The following is a 25,252-nucleotide window of genomic DNA, read 5'->3' on the forward strand; positions in this document are numbered from 1 at the left end:
AACCTGGGCCTGTAGGTAAGTCACTATCACTGATGTCCTGTTGTTCCTCCACCTCCTATAGCCTTGCCGGCACCTCGTTGCCTCCTTCATCCTTTTTTCTTCATTTTATTTTCAAGGACTTTGATGCATGATTTTAATGACTAAGGAATAGATTCAGGGCTATGTTTTTCTTCTTATATCTGTATAAAATAAATATTTGAGATCCGGGGCTATTTGTAAAATATTTGGGGCTTCAGCCCTCGACGGCCAGGCTAACGATGCCTATGGATAGAACAGTATCCGGTAATAGAGGACATAAGCTTTTGCTATATGCAGACGATATGCTTCTTCATATATGAAAACTATATCACCTCTGACAAAGATCTTGGAACTATACCTATATTGCTTGAGACCAACATTTACCTTAATCTTTGTCCAACAATAAAATTATTATTCTGACCTTTCTATGGAATGTAGGATCACTCCATTAAGCTCAACTTCATCAAACATCTACTTATAGTTTGAAGATTGTTATACAGCAGCCAAATGGTAGCCACTACTAATAATTTTCTACATTAACCAAAAATGAACCTGTATGTAAGACACAATCAATGAGATTATGACCATTACATTTTAATCAACAGTGTAACATTGTTACTTTTTAATCCATCTCAGAGCTGTGAAAGTTTTACACAAGGATAATGGGAAAAAAAAGATTTGAAAAGTACATTTTATTTCCTTGAGTTTCATCACTGATTGCATCCAAAAAGTGCGTACTGCTGGACCATCTCATCCAAGCCCAAACAAGTAAGTCTGTATTCCGCAGTTTGACACTCTGCCTCTATGGGCCAGTACTCGATCCAGGTTTTCTCACCAAGCACATACTGATACCTAAGGAGAGCAAAGTGAAACACACATGTTGAATGCATAACATGAAAAAGCACAACTTCCTCCTTCCCACAAAAATTGTACATTCAATGAGTCTATCAATAGATACAGTAACACATTGACGAGAGTACAAGAAAGGCAAACTTGATTTAGTAATAGAAAGCAATGAAACAGATAAAATGTTTTTCATGGAGACAATATTATGATGGAGCTGCACACACTAAACAAACATGTCTACACACAAAGAACTTACGATTGATCTTGGTCGTCTCTGTGAATATCTTTGGACTCGCCCATGATAAGGTAGGTTTTGCCTTTTCTCAGACCTAAAGCCTCTCTGCAGTGCGGATAACTGAGGAATGTACGCAATTTATCCAGAGGACCCACATCAAAACCTCCTGTAATCAAAATACAGCCGAGGAGAGAGAATATATTTAAGGATGAAATGCATAGCTAAAGGTACAGTAGGGTATAAAACATTGATGTTATATTCTCACATAATACCAGTGGTATAGTTAACTAGAGTCTCTACTTGTTGCCTGGCAACGAGAGCCAAGTTAGCCTGCTGCTAGCAGTAGCTTGATACTTAGCATACAGGCAGCAATCTTTCATCTGCCTCTCAGCATAAATACAAATAAATGTACTTCCCAAAATGTGTAATGTTTTCTTTAAATGGCCAAGAACTGCTGTTTGTGTAGAAACACCGCTGAGAAGATGCAAAAGAAGGTGCAAAAAAAACCAACAAAAAAAACAACAAAAAAACAAACTAAAATCCTATGCCACCTTAGAAACACATTAAAGCATCAGGGGATTTCGGGCAGTTCAAACAGTTTTGATGTTTTAAAGGTGATAAATACCCACCTTCTTTGATGACTTCCAGTACCCGCATTGTGTAAATGTCAGTGGACACACCATCTCTATATCCTTCCAGTCTCAGTTTGTACACTAAGGACAGACAAGTTGCAGACTGTTACCTCACATTCTTCCAATCTCTTTACACAAACATACAAGTTAATTACGATAAATGCTTTACATAATATACACTGCATCTTACCAAAATCTATTTTGCTGGTCGGAGTACTCTCACAAGATTTTGCTATGCGCAGGTCATTACTGATTTTGCCTTTCTTCTGCATACTGCAGTTCTCTGAAAATACACAACAGGCACAAAATAAATACACAACTGATGACCCGATTAAATGAGCACATGTGCATGTGTGTGGATGGGTTGATGGGTAAGTGAAGCTGTGTTAAGTATGTTGGTGAATTTTTTTTTTTTTTTAGCTCTGATTGCAGGTGCTTGTTGCCTCTAACAAAGTTCTGATGATTATGTTATGACCTGGTGATTTACTGTAAGGCAAATTCCACGACCATCTCCTTCAATCCTTTTTAATACTCTCTTGGTCTCAAGACACCCAGATTTATTGTGGTGCAATACTTAATTGCTGAAGTTAATAGACAATGTAAGATGACAAATGATCCAATGCTTCATGAAACACAATGTTATTTTTTTGGAGTTCCTACAAGTATTCAAGTGTTTATAAGTGGGCAGCCTGTTTACCTTCAGCACATGTGCATTCATCATTTCTACAGAGCCTCAGTAGCTCTCCAGCTCTCCTCTCTGGATGGTAGAATTTCATACAATGTGTTTCTGCAAAAAGAAAGAAAGATATTTAAAAACATTTTGTGCTAACTTCAGTGCATCAGAGTAAATGTACATTAAATACTTAACAAGATGTAATAATGCCTGCTGATCTATCTATCTACTCTGACATCTACTGTATCTGAAGCAAAGAAAAAATATTGAAGCACACTGAGGCGAGCATATAGTGTCTTTGAGACATACGGTCATAATATTCATAGATAGACACAGCTGCTGGTTGTAAGACGCCCACTTTCAGCGTCTGGTGGATTCTAAAAGCGATCTCTTCTGTTTGTGTGTGAGAAACCTGTGGAGAGATGTAAAGCAAAGGTGAGACACAGATAAACAGAGAAACAACGAGTCAGAGAGAAAAAGGGAAAGAGAGAAGAAAGACTGATGTCTTACCTTGTCCAGGTAGATAATGAGCGAGCCTCTCTCTGACAGGGCTTTGTTCATCTCATACCTTGCAATGGTGCGGGCACGGCCTTTGGACAACTACACACAAACATTCAAACACACATTGTCAGGCAACATTCAAAAGCATAAAACACTTTGTTTTGACTATTGCACTCTATGTGGGTATGTGTTTATCTTTAAGAGTGCTTACTAAGTTCAGATCATTTGTGTTCACAGTGAAGCCAGTTAGCAAGCCAATATCCAAGATTGACATAGCTGCATCACGATCCTTGTCCTTATACCTGTGCAGAAAATGGGCAATGTTGACATTAATTGGACAATTAAAACAATATGAATGACAGAAACAGAGTGACTAAGAAGTGAAGTAATGGAGGGGCCGCAGCTGGTTAGAAAATGTTCTTCATGAAGCCATGTTATTGCAACACTTGTCAGTATTATGGTCTTGATCGTACTTACAAAAACTGTATTCTCAGCTTGTATATCTTCTCATCCTCATTCATTTTCACTGGAGGAGCAAAACATCAGATGAGCATAAATTCTTTTCTCATTAAAAAAAAACTTGTCAGAATGATCAATACTTCAGGGAGAACATAATGTTTGTAGATAAGCAAACAAAATTGACAAAAACAAGTAGACAAATATAAAATGAAAGCAAATATAGACAACAAACAGGAAGAGAGAGGGGGCACCAGATTACCTGGGATGAGCTCCACTGACAGGTTAAATTTCTGGCAGTCGCTCTCCTTCTCTTTAGGCAGCGCGTAATACAGCGACACCATCTGTCACACAGAGAAAAGTGCACTTTAATATTGCATGCACTGTGATAAGAAAATAGGGCTCCCATCTCAATAGTATTGTCCACACAATGTTAAAAAATAAAATATCTTTGGTCTCAAAAAGGACACATCAATACACAACAGCACCAACAACAAATTTCATTTACTGTCACTGTTGCTTCTCCTGTGCCCGTGGCAGTCACTTTCACATCCTGGTTTATATCGTTGATCTGTGGGGATTTAAAATATGCACACAAACACACACAGGGATCAGCAGAAGAAACAAACACAGTGAAACTAACAGGAATGATGATATTAACATGCCACTGTGAGAATGTGTGTGTGTGTGTGTGTGTGTGTGTGAGAGAGAGTTTGTGTGCTTGTGTTCTCACTTTAGATGTTCTCGTGGCATAGTGGTTATCCCTGTTGAAGTTGTATTTGTCAGGCTTTGACCTGCCTGGCAACAAGATGTCCACATTCAGATCATAATCTGGTTCTTTGGCACTGGACCAGTACTCTGCTATAGCCTGGTACACTATTATAGTAGCCTGGAGAGAAAACGAGTGAGAAAAAAAAAAAAAAAGCTTATAATCCCACATAATAAAAAAAGTACAAATAAAAACAGCTAGAGGTGAAGATGGATGGAGTCCTGTATTACCTGAGTTGATCCAAAGCCTCTGCCCACCTTCTGGTTTTGGTTGAACCATCTCACAATAGGTCTGGCTTTTTCAAAGGCCTTTATTAAGAGAATGCAAGAAATGGGTTGAACTCTTTGTGGTTAACTGTATATTGGATGTGGACCGCAACAGCGGAGCCAGCCATGAAAAAATGAATGTATGTGACAGACTGACTGGCTGACTGAGCAAGTGAGTGAGTGATCAAGTTATGCCACCTGCCTGTGTCATGAAGGTCGGCTGGCGGAGTGTTTGAGTTTCCACATTGGCCGTTGCTTGCCAACTTAACGCATCCGTCAACAGATTTACATTTACACATAGCAACAAATCTAATGACTTTTTGGACAAACTTAAGCTACTTTCCATGAAAGACAATCACCAGTAATGCCCTGCAAGCGAGAGGCACTCCTCGCTGTGCCTACTCTGTCCAGCAGTTTTTTACCCAGACGGAGATTGTGTGCTTCATGAGAGACAAAATAAGAAAGATATTCAGTTGCTTCTAACTTTCCCACTGGGTGATCATTTACAATATAGCCGAAACTAGAATTACTGCCTTGCAGTTGTCTGCCTCCGCCACTCTGACTAGTTTCAGGTTACATCTCTGTTTATCCAGAGTAACATATAACATCAACCATTTGTGTGAAATTTTGTGTCTTGAATAATGGTAAAAAAGGCTGGGTTTGTGCTTGGCAGGGGTCTGGACTCACTCAGGACTGTTGTGGAGAGACGCATGCAATGTAAGATGGAAATCATTTACACTGTTCTTGGTTAATATTTAAGTCTCTGTAGTTGGATTTTCATTCCAAAATAAAATAAATGTTAATGGAGGGGCAGACAATGCTTCAGATATCTATATATAACTATGAGGTGCTCTGAAAAGGGGTCTGCAGAAATGTTAAGAGTTAATGATGATTAGTGAATGAGCCAAACATTTTGAAAAATATGGACACTTAGAAGTGTATAACACATTTTACAGATTTTTGGTTCCTCCTCATGAACCCCTTTGCCCATCTAGTGAGGTAGCAGAGACAATGAATTGATTGCATGTTTCTGTAGGTGAACATGCTGGTGAAACACACATAAGTGGGACATACTCACCTTGTCTTTGACCAGAGCAAGAAGAGCGTAAGCTGTGGCCTCCATTGTGTAAACATGTCCTCCTGATACAGTCCAGTGGGAGAAATCTATAGAAAACACAGACAAATACATTTTATAACAAAGCAGAACCTGTGAAAAACTTCAGTAACTTATAATATTTAATTGTGCTTAAAATAAAGTTAAAAACAGGGAAGTAAAATGTGAGCAGAAACTCACATACAGGCTTGTAGACATGAGAGCCCGGCTGATAAAGAATTTTTAAGGCCAATACAGATATTGAAATTTGACAATTTAAAGAAATCTGATATTTGTTTTTTAACATAGACACCTTACTTAAAGAAACATTTGTAAAAAAAAGGACACTTGATAGTCAAAATACATCTTCTTTATATCTTTGGCTAAAATCTTACATAATATCGACCATAATGTGGATGTGTATTATTTTTGCATCTATAGAAATATTGTTGTGTGACGGTACCTGGGGAAACAAACTGGTAGAGGATGCCTAGGTTCAGTTTGTTTTCATTGGCCAGGGCATACGATGTCATGGCAACAGCATATGGATTGGTGAGGGAAGGCAAACGCTTCTCTAGGTAGGCCACTGCTTTGTCTACACTGCCTGGCAGACTCTGTAAATCCAGAATCAGTGTAACAGGAGAAAAGATAGACAGCAGGGATTTCAGTGCAAACATGAAAGGTTGTAAATGGGTGAGATAACAGGGCCTCATTAGCTGCAGTTATTATTGGGGTGTGGGGTAGTTACATTACTCGTGAGGCAGACCACTTCCAAAGCAGTAGCAAGATATTTTGGTGCCTCTCTTCAAAACACCAACAATCACAACACCACCATGGCCTATTGTACCAGAGAGGTATCTTTGGTTTTGAATACTAGATGTACTTGTCAATTTGCTTCAGTATTTCGAAGCCACACCATAGACTCTAGAAAAGTATATTTTTACAATATAACCTTTATTTAGCAAAATACCACTAAATGACAGAAAATACCCAATTTCTGCTCTGACTCACTGTGTCATCATGATCTTGGATTTAATCCTTCCAGACAAGTTGCCCAGTAAATATCATCAATTTGAATATGTGAAATGCTTCCAAACAATGTCAGCACAACTGACTGTTTCCTTAACCCTTCGCCCAAACAGTGATTGTTTATTAAGAAATATACTAAGTAGCCCGACCAACTCACAGAACTAACGTTAGCTTAATTAGTTAGCTAGCTACATTTGACAAAACCTAGCTGTGACTGGTGGCTAGAAATACAAGCCTGCTTTTGTTATCATTCTTTTGAGCGGTATATCTGCCACAATCATCATTGTAAACTGTGTTCCATGCAAGAACGTAAGCAAAACAGGAGTAGAAATGGTAAGTAAGGGGGATGGGGCATAGCCAATGGTCAGTTGCTTCATATTGGTTCAGTGCCGCAAAAGCTTTGTTTCACCCATCGCTAGTGTGGAGTGAGTAAATGAAGAAATAACAGGAGGTAAGAGAAAACACTGCAGGTAAGTACTCACATTAACACTGGTAGCACACAGTGTGCGTGACTCCTGCATGGCGATGAGGCAGAAGGCTGTCATGGAGGCATCTGAATCTTTGCCACGCACATTACCCTACACACACACACACACATAAAAAAACATGTTTTTTTTGTATAAGGTAGCCAGTGGAATGTACTTGTTTTAATCTGCGCTATTTTTTTTTAACATGAAGTTTAAGTGTGATGAAATCATGAAATCAGGTCACACACACACCATCATCTCTCCGTGAATCAAACCCCCGATTTCTCGAAACAAGCCGTCAGGTTGCTGGGCATTGAGAATCACATACTTGACAGCATCGCAGATCACGCTCCTTTCCACTGCAACCAGACTATTGGCCATGGCAAACACCTTGGCGACATAGGCCGTCAGCCTAAGAAAGGAGAGGGTGCAATTGTTGAGTCTTGTTTATTTGCATATGAAATACACCCATCCTCACATAGTCATGGTTCATGGATGTTTGCATGCCTCACCAGGTGCTACTTTGGCGATGGGGAAATGCAGAAAAAGATCCATCTTTTTTACGGTAGGCAAGCTCGTTCCGGTAGCCTGTACACAAACAAAACAACCTTTTTACTGACTCACATTCATCTCATCCATTGGATGGTAGTTTGAGAAATCTTTTTAAACTGGACTCCTTGTTTAAAGAAGCTGTGCCCCTGTGTGTATTTTTTTTCTTTTATTATTGAAAATCATTCTGATGGCATGTGTTTTTGTTTATAAAAAAAGATAATCCCAGCGAAAACCTCTGTAGTCCACAGTGGTGGACAGCCCGTTGGGAGAGCCGGGACATTTCCCGGTGGCCTGAGGGTCGTTTTGGCCTGTACCGTGAACAGTCAACTTAACCGGCGATAATTTAACAAGCAGGTGACAGCTGTGTAATAATAGAACATTTTCTCATATTTATTGGTCAGTCACACATTTTTGTATTTTGTAATCTAACTTTCCTCCCAGATGAATATAGTGTCCAAATTCCTAACTAGTCTGATAACCCTTAAATCAACAAATAGTTTTAGCCTGCAGAATTACCAGTCCGACGATTTTTAAGTGGCCTCAAATTCCTGGGCTGAATTATTGTTTGAGTGCGGCCCCGGTAGTCTATGTGTCTATGTGCTGCATTCAGTTCAATCAATCTCAGTGTCCCTGCTGTAGCTTGGATCTGTGGGGCAGGGGTAGCATGTTGTCTACCTCACTGTCTGTTTTCATACCAATTCCGCCAATTCAGAAATTTAAAAATCCCACACAGAGGGGCATCAGTAAAATTTCAGGTAACTGCAAATATACATCTGGGTGGGCCCACCGGTCTTGATGTGTTCGAGGGCTTCGTTCCGTTTCGTAATGCCCACAGTTTCCCACTGATTGGTTTTGTCCAAATATATGGTTGCAATGACAGGCATGGTCATGTGGAACATGTTCTGCTCTCCACAGCCTGATGGCTGGTAGATCATACTAGCCATTGATTTCCCATTGATGGCTTCCTCCACCAGTGCACCTACTTGTTCCCTCCCTGCATGCATACACACAAACAGAAAAACCAAAACATTATAAATCAACAGGAAGAAACAACTAAACAAACATGCAAAGGTTCCCCACAACCAGTGAGGTGATCATTTCCAAATAAGAACAATATTAATCTAGACCAATGCAGAATTCATGTGCAGGCACTGTGCCACATAACATGACCAAATATAACATCAAATCTCACCTGTCACAGAGATCTGTGTGCTCGTAGGTGTGTTAGGCACCAAATCTTTATTTTGAATTCCACTGTTCACAATTTCTTCTTGTTTACCACCTAAAAGGAGAAATAGTGTGTAAGTTGGGGGATCGATTCAAGGAATGAAAACAATATTACTGAATTACTGTACAATGTAGCTATGTAGTTGGTTAACTCACCTACACCTTTATTGGTGGGGTCTAGAGTTATAATTTTTGGACTTTTAATCAGTACGCCTTCAGGCTGGAAAAACAAGACAAGACAGATATTGGAAATCACAACTACTTTAAAAGTTTATACACTGATAAGAAAATACTGTGCAGTGCTGTGCTGTGCACAATACTTGCAGATATTGTATGATTTGCATCAAAGTTATGTGCAAGAGATGCCTGATTTGACTTTGTCACAGGAGATCGCTGTATGTTATATGGGGGGGGAGTAGTAAGTGATTTCAGAAATGGGAAATAAAAACTCAGCAGCGAGCAGAAGAGATTTTGGACACTTACTTATCACCATTATTTTGCATCATCACTGACAATTGTAGACATGGTAAATTTTAGCATTCATTAAATGGAAATGAGCACTGTAGGACTGGCAGCAGAGAATATTGTACATATATAGTGGATACATTTATATGCTTACATTTACATTCAAGCAAAATAGCAAAGGGTGAACACCTTTACACACAATACTTTTTTTGGCCTGTATTCAGATAGCTACAGTGAGAGCGACAGGACAGTCAGGGAGAGAGAGATGGGATGACATGCAGCAAAGGGACACAGGCCAGACCCGAGCCCGGACCGCTGCGGTTAGGACTAAACCTTTGTGGTACTCGCTCCACCAGGTGAGCTACTGGGGCACCCCATAACTACAATGCTTTTTTTAAAATCTAATACATCAACAGTGATTTGTAACTGCAATGGCTTTTGATTAGAAAATGCCTCTGTCTGCCGTCATGGAACATGGATAAACAGTATATTGGCCATTTAATCTGGAAGAGTTGCTGAATATGACTTGATTTGACTCTCAAGAAAGAGGCTACATCTCACATCTCAATTCCAGTCAGTCCAAACAGCAACTGGCTGAAAGTACTCACACAAAGTTACAGAACTGAGATGTAATGTAAAGTTTATACTGACAACCTTTCTTTGCAGATTGAACATTTTCCTGCAACAGAACAGTTTTAATAGGTATTAAAAAAAAAACCCCACTAGAGTGTTTTTTCTTACCACCACTTTAAGCATCTTCATGATTCCGTCACTGAGCGACGAGTCTTTAACAGCTGCTTTGACCTCAATGCGGAATTGTCCTTCCCTCATGGGAATAATGATGAAGGGTACAGATCGTGTGGTTTCAGGCCCGACTCTGACCTCCTGACGATACTTTGCACGTTTTGAAGCTGCACTGCACACATGCTCCTCCTCAAGAAGATCCACACGCACCTTAAAGAGAGTGAGATATGTGTAGCTGATCAAAGATGAAGACCTGACACAAAGTGGACCAGACGCTAATGACATATTTTGATTTTTCTAAGCATTTACTGATAATATCCACTTTTAACAATTTCAGGTAGTCTTTGTCAGTATTTATAAAAAATAAAAACAACAATATTATTCCTATCTTAAATAGGAACTAACTAACTAATAAGGATCATTATCATCAGTTTTAACTTAGATTTAATTGTTTCCCAGAGGATCAATTTGATCTTGAGAATGAGAAGGTTCACTGTAAATGTTGTAATTTGTAAGGTTGTATGGACCCCAGGTTGTATCATATGAGCAGCGATTACACTTATCAAAGACTGGAGAAATAATCATTCAATATTTACTGTCCAAACTCTTGAGAAAAATGTGCTCTCATTGACTCTGGCCTGAAACAACAGAGCAGAGTACCACAGACTTACGGTGACAAGGTCAGGGCTGTAATTGTGAAGGATTGCCTTAATTTCCAGCTGCTCTCCACGGACAGCAGAATAGGGCAGTCTGAGGTCAATAAAGAAGTCCTTGCGGACAATTACTTCTAATGAATCACCAACACAGATACCTAAAGATGAGAGGGATAAAAAAGTGATGAAACAGGGAAAGAGAAACAAAATGTGTAATTGATGAGAAAAGTTTAGACAGGTACACCTTAAACACAAGACAGCTTAGCGTCACTGATTTCTCACCATGAGTTTTTGACAGACTAATGCCAGTGAACTGCCAGGTTGTGATTGAGTCTTGCAAAGGAACATTTTTCACAAGTGATGTGGACTCACTGAAACAAAAAAAGTGATAAGGCTTGAAGAGGCAAAGAGAAGTGTTCAACTTTTGTCATACATGAAGTTATCAGTGTATTTGTTGCGTGTATGTTTCAGTTGCCTCACCAGTTGGGTGTTTGTGGAGGGCAAGCAGGCAGTTTGATGTCAGACCACAGCCAACTTTCAGGGAACTTGGTGCGAGAAACAATGTCATTGCTGTCCATGTAACTGTCATCATCTTCACCTGAAGTGACATTAAAAAGGTTACTATTTTGACTGTTTTATAATTACCAGTATGACAATGAATAACCGCCCTGGGCTTTTGTCCTGTCTTTTGTCCCTATCTCTTACTGCGAGCCAGTTGGAGGTCTTCCTCATTCTTTTCAGCTCGCTGAGTTTGCATCGTCTTGCAGCAGTGCAGGAAGGCCTCGACACAGGTTGCACCATCCGAGATGTACTCACTCCGCCTCTCACAGGTGTATGAAAGAAGTGTTTCCCTCATGCCATCCAAACAACAGTCACGTTGCAGTTCATCTGGATACCGACTCACTGGAGAGAAAGAGGGTTTTGAAGGGGAGACAGAGGTGTGAGGGTATGTAGACAAGATGAAGGGTGAACTGGAAAGTTGTAAATAAAAGATTTAAGGTATGTCAAATTAAATATAGAGAAAAATTAACTAGTCAAGCCAGTTTTATCTACATCACCCAAAATCACAACTTTACCCTTTGAATAAGTCACAACTAAAATAATATATAAAGTAAAAAGGGATCCATCTTATTTGCATCCTTCCTCCTCCACTAATACATATACATAATTTGTCTGTATGTGTGGTTATTGGGTAGTTTAGAGCTGTGTTTTGTACTTACATAAGCTGGTTGTGACGTTCATTAGAGTATTGGCTCGTTTCCTCCTGGTCGGGGCCGCTGTGGGACACTTCAATTCTGGAAACACAACATAGACCAGATCTTTAACATAGTCCAACAAGGTTGGACCTCGGCTTTAGTCCCCTAACAACACACGCAAGATCATAATCTGCTCAATTGGCAATGACCATGGCTGACTGTTGAAGTCAACATAGAAATGCCTTAAAGTTGTGTTTCTCTGTTATCTATTTCACATCTCACTTACTCCTGAACCCTGTTCAGACCTGGTATTAACATTCGTTTCGGGTGATCTGATCACAAGTGGTCAGCTCTAAGTACAGGTGTGAACGCACACAAGATGCATTGACGATCCATTTGAGATCTAACCAGTGCATTGACAATAGACCTGACCATTGGATTGGCTAAAACAACAATGCATACAGGTTTATTTGCATAGAGAGCGGGGAAGTGAGATCCGATCACAGGTGGTCACTTAAGATGCATCTTAAAGCCAGATGTTCACGCACTTAAGAGCTGACCACTTGTGATCGGATCACTTAAGATGCATGTTAATGCCGGATCTGAACAGGGCCTTAGTGGTATTTGGCAGATAATCTTGGTTTTCTGTGCCTGAAAACAAAGGTCTTAAAAATAAAGACTTTTCTCACAGCACTGAGAAATGGCATTTAGGAAAACTGAACAGCAACAAGTAATTTAGGAAACAGTGTTTCTGAGTCTATCCGCATGGCAAGATACCACAAAAGGGGAGGATGAAATGAGTCTAGTAGGAGAGGGGAAAACAGTCAGACTGTAGAGTAAAGTAGTGTCACCTTGTCTGTAGGGAGTCCCAGAAGCAGCGTTGGAATCAAACACCAGCCCGGCATCGAAGAACACACCCATATTGTCCTTCCCTCCACCTGGGGTGCAGCCTGTGTCGGACTTCTCTACAATGTCCCAGATCTGAGCAAGGTGGAAATCATTTACACACAAAAACACAAACACACAAGTTATCAGGTTACGGTATGCAAGTTAAACAGATATATCTATAAACTCTCATGACAAGTTCTGATATGACATAATAAAACAGCGCCTCTGCAACATGACAGATATACATTATAGTATTATTATAATACACTTGCATATCGTATGTCCATTTTTAAAGAGTGTATTAGTCAGTTCCATACATGTAGTGAAAACTTTTTTTTTTTTTTTTTTTTTTACAACGCTTTTAAAGTTAAACGCATTTCAAATATTTTCACACTTAAAGATGAAATCAAAAATTGCCTTTTTCTGGGTGAGGCGGTGCTTGTTATTCAGGACATAGACGCCTTTGTCAACTGCCACCAGTCCCACTGTGGCCTCTGGATCTCCAGTGACTTTCAGACCAAACATCCTGCGAGGCTCATAGGACACGGCAGGTCTCGATGATTCCAACGTCAGCTAAATGTGAAGGGAAAGGCAATGAATGAGAATGCTGTTTGGTACTTGTTAAAGCAATTACTTGAACTATGTTAAATATAGAAAACAATCATTTTTACTTTGTGTGTCTGTTGTTTGTTCACTTAATTAGTTTAATGTTGTTAAACCAAGTGTTGTGTGTCTCACCGAGCCCATGCAGGAGTCCTTGACATCCACCCAAACAGAGTCTGATACCACTTCATTGTCATTTGTATGGTAGTACGCTATGATGCGGAACGATGGCAGCATTTCTTTGGTGATGGGAACTATCAGGGAAATCAGTACTTGGCCTCTATTCCTGTAATGGCCATGTTTCACCAGCTGACCTCTGCTCAGGATCTACGGACACAGATCTACACATCAGCACTTACCCGCTAAGTTGGTCATAACATGCAACAAAAATAGCTGTGTATATGTCCACATGTTCAAAATATCTCTCACCAGGTATGTGATATCAGTTTGTTGATTATTTAACTGCCTGTTGAGGTTGAGGTTGATTTTCAGATTGTCTCCTAATTCCAGCTCTGCTGTATCCACACCTGCAAAAATGACATTTTGTAGTGAGTGTTCAACACTGAAAAGATCTTGTACACGGTGCATACTTTGCTGTCACCACCTTGTTTTTTCATCTGATGTTATATCAAGACTTTCTTTACCTATGTGGATGTAGTTGTTGCTCTTAGTTTTATATGGGAGAGCTGTCATGGTGGCTGATGCTTGTCTTTCACGTGAAATATCAGGATCATTGGTCTTTGCCTGCAATTAGAGACACACACAGGTAAGCATACACACAAGTCAGAGGTTTAGATACACTTAAGTCAAAGTCATCAAAGCTATTTTTTTAACCCCTCCAACTCAAGTTTTCTCAAGTCTGTGAGGGCATCTATGGATTTTGTGCACGACACAAGTAATTTTTCCAAACAATTGTTTACTGACAAAATGTTTAGTTTTGAATTCACTATATCACAATTCCAGTTGGTCAGACATTTACATAGACTAAGCTGATGATGCATTGAAACTGCTTGGAAAATTACAGCGCTGCCAGGGCTTTAGAAGCTTCTGGGCTTAATTGACATAATCTGAATTCAGTGGAGGTGTACCCGGCCAAGTTTTTAAAGGCCTACCTTTGAACTCAGTGCCTGTCGCTTGACATCGTGAGAAAATTGAAAGAAATCAGCTAAGCACTATGTCACTGTCATCTTTTTCCCCCACCACCCTCAAAAAAAAAAAAAAGGAAAAGAAAAATTGGAGACTTACAGTGATTAGCAGATTTGAGAGTCCTGCCACTGTATTGATGGTAACCTTTGCCATGCCGTTGGCTGCAGTGAAACCCTCCACAGGGCCGGGCTCCAGCACCACTGCAACACCTTTTGCTGGAGTTTCATCTGGATTCATAACTTCAACCTGCCAAGAAACAAACATCCAAATAATCAGAAAACATCTAACTGTCTTATAAAGTCATTCAATTAATCTTGTCTTAGTAAAGGCAATTAAATAATTTTGTTTACAAACTGCACTAGCTGTGCATTAAGTATTATGACTTAGATAAAATATAGTGATCCAATACTTCTACTTTTCCCCTGGAATATTTTTGCATCATAATGAAGATCCATAACAGATCGAAACACTGCACTAATTATTTTTAGTTACTTAGAGAGCAATAAATTGCATGTGGCGTTTGAAAAGTAAATAAATTCTAAAAATATGGTATGAAATTTTCTTAGGATGTTTTTAGAAAAGGCTTTTAATAAAGTAGAAATACAGCCATACTGTCGCTGTCATTTTATATAAATGTAAATCTAAGTACTTTACCGCAACATCGAAGGACATTCCTGGTTTGAAATATTTGGGCGTTCTCCTGAAGTGGATAGTATAAGGTGATGTGACAATCTGGATACCTCTCAACTCTGCCTCCACCATTTCTCCACCTGTGAATTGATGCAGAAACGCAAACGCATGCACACACACGCTGATGACAGGAGTGTGTTTTTCATTTGTTCATTCACTTGATAAACTGATAAATAAAAACATGTCCATTCCATCTCTGACGTACGTTTCCTGATATGAAGTCTATGAAGCATTTAGACATCAGTAATACTGAATAAACCCTTTGAGCTGCTGAATTATCATGAACAACACATGATCAAATATACTGAACAGTCACTAACACACAGTCTGTTTCTTACCGCTCTCCGTCAGCACGCTGACAGATACAAAAATGGAACTCCCCACCAGGAGGTTGATGTCAAAGATCTGTGTGATGTGCTCCCTCTTCAGTACGATCACTCCTTCACCGTCCTGGATCTGATATAACACAAAAATACACCTTGAAATAGAGGATAGCGGCACAGTAACACAGCCAGCAAACAGGTATAGGTACAAAATACATACATTCTTATGTCAGTTTGGCTTCATTCTGAACATCATAAATACTTAATCTCTACAGATAGGGCTGTAACAATGTGATTAAAATAAAAGCAGTGTAGCTCTGGTAAAAGCCAAGCTGTAAAACACATACTGTATGAGACAGAATGACCAACAAACTGACACACATTCAACTTCTGCTGCTGCATGTATTAATGTAAAAACTTGTTTTGGAGGTATGAAAGTAATTTTTTCATGAACTGTATTTTAGTCATGCTGTACATACATATAAAAGGTAACAAACAACTTATTTTGTGAATTATTTTGTTAGCCTCTTATGGTCTTATAGTATATTTGTCTGTTCTGTTCATCATAAGCAATAAAATTGATAAATTGTGCCTATTTTGACACAAGGTAGGCCTCTCTTCTATGCAAACAAAGCTCAATATGTTATTTGATAAATATTACTTGATAAAGGAATATTATAATAATAATATTGTAAAACAGTGCATATTTACAGAATATTGTTCTTATTTAGACCAAAAGCAAGAGGTAATTGGTCAAATTCTATGTATTTTCAATATGTTGCAAACATCCCTGACCTGTGTTTCAACTGTACCCTGTGTTGGGATCAGTTGCATCATCTGAATTCTTCCATTCAAATAAATATTGGGTAATGATGTGTCATATGAAATCATTTTAGTGTATGGGTGTATGGGAAATTAGCAAAACGATGAAAGTTTAATATGCAAATGTTTCATTGGTCGAGAACAAAAAGTCTCTTGACTAATTGAGAGAAATGCAAAAAGTGTTGCAACCATCTGCAGTCACCCCCGTGTGCTCACCTGCACTTTCTGAATGGAGTCGGGAAAACTCTTCTTTTGACCCTCATGCACAACACCAAATACCACGAAGGCTGTCCCATCCACCTCTTCACCAAACAGATACCTAAAGCCACAAGAGAAGGACATTTTATTTTAACAAACTACAACAGGAAGAGTTCCAACCTCTTAAAAACATTATTTATTTTCTCCTCCAATACGTCTACTAAAACTTGTTCTCCAAAGCCACAAAGTAAAACTTTCACATACGTAGCTTTAATGTTGATGGTGAGCTGTGGACTGTCCACGTAGAAGAAGGAGCTCGTAGGTATCACTTTCACCTCAAAACTGGGCAGCACTGATAAATTAAATACATTTTATTTTGTGTCCAACATCAGGTCAAAATAAGTGAATGCTTTATAGGTTTTACAGTAAATAACAGTTCGGGTGAAAAGGGACTCACCGTATTCTTTGACCTCAAATTCTGCAGAGTAGCTTTGCTGTGGGTTGCTGTGAAACCTGGCCACCACTTTCCAAAGCCCGAGACTACACACACACACACACACACACACACACACACACACACACACACACACACACACACACACACACACATACTAAGGATTCACAGTGTCTCCTCATCTTGTTCACCTTGTATGACTTGATCATTTTTTTATTAGTTGTCAAAACACTGAATAGGCAACATTACCTGTACAACATTACCTGTACTGTGCTGTACTGTACTTACTATAAACATGTTAAAATACACTTAAAATATACTAGATACTTGTCATTTAATTGAATTGAATTCACCTGTTACTGTTAAAATGTAAACAGAATGTAAAGAAATGTAAATTTAATTTCATTAAATACTCACCTGACAATTTCACCAAGTTGATAACTTCCTGAGTGGATTCCCGATTTCAGAGAGACAGTTTCAAGAGAGAAAATTATGTCCTCAGGAGTCTAAACACAAACAACGTTGAGCAACCATTAACAGTGAGCCTAGCCACTTCACAAATGCATGTAGTACAACCATACTGCAACAAAGACTTTTCAACAAATCTTTTGTCTATGATCCATGAGTCTGATCAGCGTCTTGATTGACACAAAAATTTCTGTCTTCATTTAGGATATTTAGTTTCACAGTGGGAATTTTGCAAGAAGAAGGTGAAAGTAGGGAAATGACCTGTTGTTCAACAGTGACAGATGATTATAATTAGGGGTGGGCAATATCTCAAATATATTCTATATATCTTTTTGCTGTTTTTTTGTAATGATAATATCGCGAACATCAAGTATAAATTGTCATATAATTGTTTTAAGAAGCCAGCATTAAATTCCCTTTGGCATTTCGCTCCTCTTGCTCTCTCCCTCTCACTGACATACTCCCCCGCACATCCAGAAAACTCTCTGAATGTGTGATGTAGGTGAGGAGGTGTGTTTGTATCTGGAGCGGAGGGAACTGAAAAGGGAAAAAAGTGAAACGCCAAAGCAAGTTTATCCAAGTTTAGAAACCACGCGTGTTCGTGGCAGCTGCACTGTTGCAGCTCTGTCTTTCTACATACAGTTTGCCTTGACTTTTGTTTACCCTTGTTCAGAGCAAGAGACCACAGAGAAAGAGAGAGAGAGCACCTGTAAAATACTGCCCTTCACCTGTTAAATTATCAACATAATTATAACCAAGATTGGGTTTCTGCTATGACCATCTACTAGCCTACATGTGGTCTCCTCTTTCTCTCCATGCAGTTGCTAAAATAGTTAGAAATAAGTTATATAATACACACACATACACACACACATATACATATATATACACATATATATATATATATATATATATATATATATAAAACATTATATATATTCATATTTATAAAGTTATATTTTTTCATGTCTGTGTCATATTCATATAAAGTCGAGACATTTAAGCTGTAGGCTAGTTAAAGGTGTCAATTATATATAACGTTGCTGGTATGATATCAGTATGACTATCAACAATTGTTTCCCTGTCTATTTTGGCTGGTGAGATGCTGAATTTCCACATCACACAAAACAGCAGCGAAGCATGAGAGTTTCTTTATGCAACAAAGGGTTAAATCTTGTATTTACAAAGTTCTATTGAGTAGATTTTAAAAAATCACTATATGTCGTGTATTGCGATACAGCCTAAAAATACTGCAATATTACTTTTAGGCCATATCACCCAGCCCTAATTATAATATTACTTTTGATTCTGTGCTTAAGTTAAAATACAATACCACAATCTCGATGGCTATGGTAGTATCAGCTTGGGTTACGGTATCCCTCTCCACAGGCTCCATGCGTGGTGTTACTGCAAACATCCTGAAATGAACTGACAGAAAGAGAAAGAGGTTCATGTTACTGTAGTTTAAAGTACAGTCATTCATTTACAAACATGAAAAATGCATTAGTCCAACTAATCTAAATAAAATCATACTGTTATATATTTTCTAATGTACGTTGTTACGTAGAGACCCTCTGACAGAGATGGGAGTGTTTCTCAGCACTGATGTAATACTGGACTCACCTATACTGTTTGGGGTGTAGAGGGTCTTGTCAGTCTGGATGAAGATGTAGCCGGACTGGAAGGACACTAAGACGACTTTTTCAAGCAGGCGGTCAGGGAACTGAGCTTGCAGGTAGACACGCTGCTTCAAGGTTGGATCTTTGTTGAAGTCTTCTGCAGGAATCTGAGGCCAGTTTGAAGAGAGACGTGGCGTGTGAGCAGCAGGACGGGTGTATATGATGAGAATTTCTGAATTCTACATCTCTTGTTTGAGGTCATGACAGAACATGAAGCCAAGTAAGAGTAACAATATTTCATCTACCGTTATTTGTCCAAATCCCTGGAAGTGTTCTGCACTGGTAAGGGTCACAGATGTGGTTACCAGCCTTTTTTCCTTGGATGGATAGTTCATCACGTTGATATCGACATTTATGTTTCCTCCGGTGCAGTCTTGACACTCCACAAAGATGTTTTCTGCTGTTCCTACACGCAACAAGTTGGGGGCAGACATCACCTTCCTGCAGAGCATTGGGAAAAGAAGAAGATAGAGAATACACTGTTGTCACTGTGCACCACGTACTGTTTAGGGCTGTCACTTTTTCCAAAAAAATCAAGATCGATTGACGAGGCTGCGCACTAGGCGTTGGTCTGGCTGTCTGTGCTGCCTCTGCTAGCTCAGTGGGATGGTAAGCTAGCAGATGAGTCTGCAGATTTGTTGTCGTTGAAGAGTAAGGCAGCCACTTTTTACAAAGTCAACAAACAGCTTTATCTTTATTCGTGACTTCTAGGATGTTTTGGTGTCATGGTTGTCTGCTAAGGAGGACTTTGCTTGCTATTGTCCTCCATTTTCATAACAAAACAACACGGCATTATCATGCTTAGTTCCTTAGTTTACTGATAGGTCAATAGGTCAAGCCGATAGAGCACCCTCTGTAGGATCTCAAGGCAAACTACTTCAAATGGCCTGATGGCTTGTAGAGACTGTAGCTTTCCAACAGGTCATTATTATAGTTTGAATATGAACTTTTCACCCACGTTCGAATGAATGTTTGAATTTTGAATAAATAGTGACAGCCCTAGTACTGTTAGGGATGTACTGTACTACTGACTTAATGACAAGCACCTTTTTAATTGTATGCATTTAGGTACTATAGACCACATATCTGCGTAAAATACTGCAGAGTGCTCACTGTTCAGACACATTATTTATAGAATTATTTGTTTGTTTTTTTGTCTGTACAGAGGTTGTATGTGTAAATTTCTCAGAGAAGTTGTTTCTGATGTTTTTGGCTTGTTATCCCTCATAATGAGGTAATTTGTGCTTCCTCACAGGTTATGGCTTCAATGTGAAATCCTCTAAAGTGGTGAAAAATTATCTCACAACAAAAACAGCAAAAAAAAACATAAATTTGTTCCAAATAAGTGTTTCCTATCCCTTTAAGCATTTCGTCACAGAGTCTTTGTGTAAATGTTTCAATTCATCCAATTTCCAAGAAAAAAAGATTTTTAGGGTCATCTGCTCTAGCATGGACTTTAAACACAATGAATGATCTATTAATTATCTTGATAAAGATCCAGCACTGAATCAATACAATATTTCATCATGGCTCTGGGCTCTGTTTGCAGAAATTTAGGCTTACTACTTATTTGCATAATTTAAAAGACCACATTACCTTGACTTATGTGAACACAAACAGCAAATTGGACTAAAGTTGCTTATTATGTAAGACACAAGTGAAATGCAACCGAATTAAACTAATAATACGTATTTCAATAGACTTAAATCGGACGGAGCCCCTGATACTGTTGACTGTATATTTTATATCTGTTTAGATTGCATTAATTAAAACGCAGGGAGAGTATACGCTGCATGCACAATTATTAGGCATGTTGTATTTTTGAGGATTCATTTTATTCTTGAACAAATACAGTGCTCTCGGTCAATCCAAAATGGTAATAAACCTCAAATCTGAATATTTAAGACAGTAAAAGTGAGTTTTTAGCTTTCTTAGGAGAATATCCATTTGTGCTCAATTTTTTGTGCAGCAGCAACCACAGCCTCCCAGACGCTGTTCAGAGAGGTGTATTGTCTTCCTTCACTGTAAATCTCCCGTTTCAGAGGGGCCCACAAGTTCTCAATAGGGTTTAGGTCAGGTGAGGAAGGGGGCCATGTCATTATTCTTTCATCTTTAAGGTCTTTGCTGGCTAGCCACGCAGTGGAGTATTTGGATGCATGCGATGGAGCACTGTCCTGCATAAAAATCCTGGCCTTTTTGAAAGATGCAGACTTTTTCCTGTACCACTGCTTGAAGAAAGTGTCTTCTAAAAACTGGCAGTAGGTTTGAGAGTAGATTTTAAGTCCATCTTCAACCCGAAAAGGTCCAACTAGCTCATCCTTAACAATACCAGCCCATACCAGTACCCCACCTCCACCTTGCTGGCGTCTGATTCGAAGTGGAACTCTGTGCCTGTTACTGATCCAGCCACGGGCCCATCCATCTGGTCCGTCAAGAGTCACTCTCATCTCATCAGTCCATAAAACCTTTGAAAAATCTGTCTTCAGATTTTTCTTCGCCCAGTCTTGACGTTTCAACTTATGTGTCTTGTTTAATGGTGGTCGGATTTCAGCCTTCCTTACCTTGGCCATGTCTCTAAGCACTGAACACCTTGCACTTGTGGACACTCCAGGCAGGTTGCAGTTCCGGAATATGACGGCACTGGAGGATAATGGGTTCCTGGTAGCTTCACGTTTGATTCTTCTCAAATCTTTAGCAGTTAATTTGCGTCTTTTTTTCTCAACACGTTTCTTGCGAGCTGATTGACTATTTGCAACAAAGCGTTTGATGGTTCGGTGATCAGGCCCCAATATCTTAGCAATTTCAAGAGTGCTGCATTCCCCTGAAAGGCTTTTTACAATTTTTGAGTCAATTTAATCTCTTTTTCGGCCCATTTTGTCTGAGGAAAAGAACTTGCCTAATAATTATGCACACCTTGATATCTTTAGGCCACACCCTCCCTCATTACACAAATACACATCACCTGATATGCTTAAATCCAATAAGCATTCAAGTTTATACAGCTTGCAGTTGGAAAATATTCATAAAATGATGATATGGTCAAAATACTCACTTGCCTAATAATCGTGCACACAGTGTATAAAGGTAAGGCAGATCTACTCACAATGGAGATCCATCAGCCTGAAAAGTCTGAGAGGCAAAGGCCAGAGAGGCCAGGAGCCACAGCTGAGTCCTACTCATCGTCCTCCTGTTCCCGTTCTGCTGTCAATGTAGTTTACTGCTCTGTTGCTCCCTCCTTTTATCCTTTCACCTCCCTCCTCCTGCACCTCCACCTCACTTTGCTATGGTCTCATACTTCCCCCACAAAAGTTTCTGTACACAGGAAAGCACAAACACGCTTAACAAATAAATGCCTCATGACTTCCCAGCAGCAGTTGAGAAACCAATCAATTTCTGATAAAAGTTATCTCTGCTCTGAGGAAAAAAATAAACATTAGAAAATCAATGAGGGTTCAGATGTTTGATTTCTAAACTCACGGATGAATAAACAGTTCATTGCAAGAAAAAACACTGTTCTCTGTTTCTGATAGATGGCAGGTTTAATGCCACTCCAGATGAGGACAGACTTTGCTTGTTGTGTGAGCTAGGTGAAATTGAGAATGACGTTAATTTTTTGTTTTGCTGAGGACATAAGAGATATACTTTTAAAATGCCCTTTATTCATACTAATTTCTTGATGATTCTTGGTGGTTTCTAGGTGATTATGAACCTGAGGGAACTTCTTTGCAGCAGATTTTATCTGCCAAGCTTGGGAGAGAAGGCAGAATATTTTGTTTAAGGCTGAGTTATAAAATATACTGTTATTTTGTAATGAAATGAAATGTTGGACCACTGCAACTGTACTTTTGGTGTATTGTAAACCCTGGGAGGTTGGGCACTTTGTGTGCATATTACGAAAATCATATAAAATAAAATAAAATATAAATTTAACATGGCATGATTGTTCTCTCTGTCATTTTGTTGTTTGGAAAATTTAAGTCACTTATAGTTATTCTGAACTTGCTGATTCAGTACACTCACACTAATCAAACATACTGGACAAGCACAAACTCACAGATAGTGGGGTTAAATTTGTGTTGAGTAATTACTGGGTAAAGCATTTGGAAAGGTTTCAACAGCAGGGAGTGATTGGGAGTCTGTGATTTGATGTTTTTTTGATGGTTTATATTTATGTCTTCAACATAATTATATATATCATTTACATTATATGATTTATAATTTTTTTTCATTTAATTGATATAATTCCATATTTCTTTTTAAAGATTTCATATCATTCTATGGCTCAGAGATTTAATGATTTGAATAGCCATTGAAAATCTATTGAGATATTTTCGAATGACTACATTTACTGAAAGATGGATGCCACTGTTTGATCTTTTTAATTTTTCACGTAATCTTGCTGTGAACCAATGATACTGCAGTTCACAGTTGACACCTTAACCCCTTTGTTACCGACAACAATTACATTGAAGTATTGTTTGATGACTGGTAAATTATCAATTTACATTATACTGAATCCTTCAGTGCAAAATCTTTTATATTAATATTATACAGTAAACAAATACAAACAAAGTGTTTTGACTGATCCAACTTTACTAAGTAAGTTTTGTGCTTTAAGGGCAAAGACTATTTCAATTCAAATAAAAAAGTATATTTAAGCTGTAAACATTTTGATCTTCTCTACAAGCTTCTGAAATATAGTGATAAATACGATGAGAAATTAGCCTACAAATTGTCAACCACTAGAAATTTGGTAAATGATTGGTATTTAATTTGCTGGATTAGCCAAAAACAAACATCTCACTGGTGTTTTATTCCTAAACAGCTACTGTATAATGTTACAGAAAAGGCATTATGAATAGAAAAGGGCATCTACTGTGAAAGTGAATTTTAGACATGTTGTCCATCTACTGCACATCAGTAATTGCAGAAAAATATATATTTACAAGAAAATTGGAAGTGAAAGTATTTTCTATTAATATGTTGTTTCCTAAAGGAATAGTTTGACATTTTGGACATGAGTTTTTTTCCAGTTTCTTGCTAGGCATGAGATGATAAGTTTGATACCATTATTAAGTTTAAAACATATATACAAGGGCAGATGCTTTAGTGGTGAGTGTCACAGTCCTTAAAGTACCTTGCTTGTTTAACTAAAGCTGTCAAATAAATGTAACGGACACAACATTATGTAAAAAACAATATTTCCTTCTGAAATGTAGTGGATTTTAAGTATAAAGTAACATAAAATATAAATTGCCAAGTTAAGTCCAAGTACCTCAAAATTATACTTAAGTACAGTACTACGAGTAAATGTACTTCATTACTTTCCACAACTGCTAATACAATTACTTAGCCTTCAGCACACATGCAGTTAAAACTTTTCATTTACCCAACAGGTAAAACTCCTTAATTCCTCAGAGAAAAGACAGGAGGTGTCTGTTATAAAAGCCAATATCAACAAGGATAACAAAGGATGTCAAAACCTCTACAACAAAAGGGCTGGCTAAAGTTAGATAGCTTAACTGTAACTTCAGGCTAAGGTTAGAAACTAGCTAACATTAGCATGCGTCCTTGACATTAGCATGCATCCTTGACAAAGCCTAATTCAGAAACTCAAAAGGTAAGAAAGTAAATCGTATTAAACAAGAGAGATAGTTAGCTACTGCTACTTACATTTACCCACTGTTTTGTAAGTAGCCTTGAGGATGGCAGCCAGTAGTAGGAGTGGGGTAGGTACCATGGTAGGTAACCTGCAGCTAACGTCAAGGTTTGTAAATTGTATGGTCCACTAGGAGTGTTTGAAATCGTCGAACAATATCCAGGCATGAATATGGGAAATAGATTTAGACTTACAGGCAAGTATGTCTGCATTACGATGCATAAATATGCATAATTATGTGTGTGTAGTAATTAAACAATATTGTTTTTTTTCCCATTGGCTATAACACGAGGGGGAATGATGTACTGAATATCAGCACGGCTGTGAGTCGGTCACGCTGCACACTAGCTTGCTAATTTGTCTTCACGTTGCCTCAGGTGTGCGCTGAAGTATCCAGGCTTCTTCCCTTCATGCTCTTCTGACTACTATATATAATTTAATTCAGATGTTATTTCTGAAAATATATTCCAGGATATATATTGGTTTGTTACAATCTAAGA

At 38.5% G+C, this 25,252-nt stretch overlaps 1 protein-coding gene across 1 annotated transcript; it reads right to left on the minus strand.

Moving 5' to 3' along the window:
- Positions 1-695: 695 nt before the first annotated feature.
- On the minus strand, positions 696-22,354 carry LOC111665554 (complement C3). Its single transcript, XM_023420600.2, has 43 exons — positions 22,197-22,354; positions 19,339-19,534; positions 19,038-19,200; positions 18,748-18,842; positions 17,364-17,452; positions 16,950-17,032; positions 16,757-16,844; positions 16,511-16,613; positions 15,488-15,605; positions 15,114-15,229; positions 14,559-14,705; positions 13,958-14,057; positions 13,743-13,840; positions 13,449-13,640; positions 13,128-13,283; positions 12,674-12,803; positions 11,847-11,921; positions 11,332-11,529; positions 11,107-11,224; positions 10,909-10,997; positions 10,645-10,784; positions 9,971-10,183; positions 8,921-8,984; positions 8,730-8,819; positions 8,325-8,531; positions 7,498-7,573; positions 7,238-7,397; positions 7,001-7,096; positions 5,953-6,103; positions 5,475-5,560; positions 4,361-4,438; positions 4,095-4,250; positions 3,870-3,932; positions 3,624-3,705; positions 3,383-3,431; positions 3,117-3,207; positions 2,915-3,004; positions 2,714-2,816; positions 2,429-2,518; positions 1,922-2,014; positions 1,729-1,812; positions 1,121-1,265; positions 696-870 (listed from the first exon to the last, which is right to left on the minus strand). The coding sequence occupies exons 1-43, from the start codon at positions 22,271-22,273 to the stop codon at positions 729-731; spliced, it is 4,980 nt and encodes a 1,659-aa protein (XP_023276368.1). The 5' UTR covers positions 22,274-22,354; the 3' UTR covers positions 696-728.
- Positions 22,355-25,252: the final 2,898 nt, after the last annotated feature.

This window comes from Seriola lalandi, unplaced genomic scaffold (genome assembly GCF_002814215.2).
Source record: "Seriola lalandi dorsalis isolate HSWRI2012SDOR001 ecotype SW California unplaced genomic scaffold, Sedor1 jcf7180002054654, whole genome shotgun sequence".
Taxonomy (NCBI): Eukaryota; Metazoa; Chordata; class Actinopteri; order Carangiformes; family Carangidae; genus Seriola; species Seriola lalandi.

Excerpts from the sequence above, each read along its gene's own strand:
- LOC111665554 (XM_023420600.2), bottom strand. The coding sequence starts at position 22,273 with ATGAGTAGGACTCAGCTGTGGCTCCTGGCCTCTCTGGCCTTTGCCTCT. Across the intron at positions 13,641-13,742 it reads AAACTGATATCACATACCTG|ATCCTGAGCAGAGGTCAGCT; the intron begins GTGAGAGATATT and ends CTGTGTCCGTAG. Across the intron at positions 6,104-7,000 it reads TGTGTGCTACCAGTGTTAAT|AGTCTGCCAGGCAGTGTAGA; the intron begins GTGAGTACTTAC and ends CTGGATTTACAG.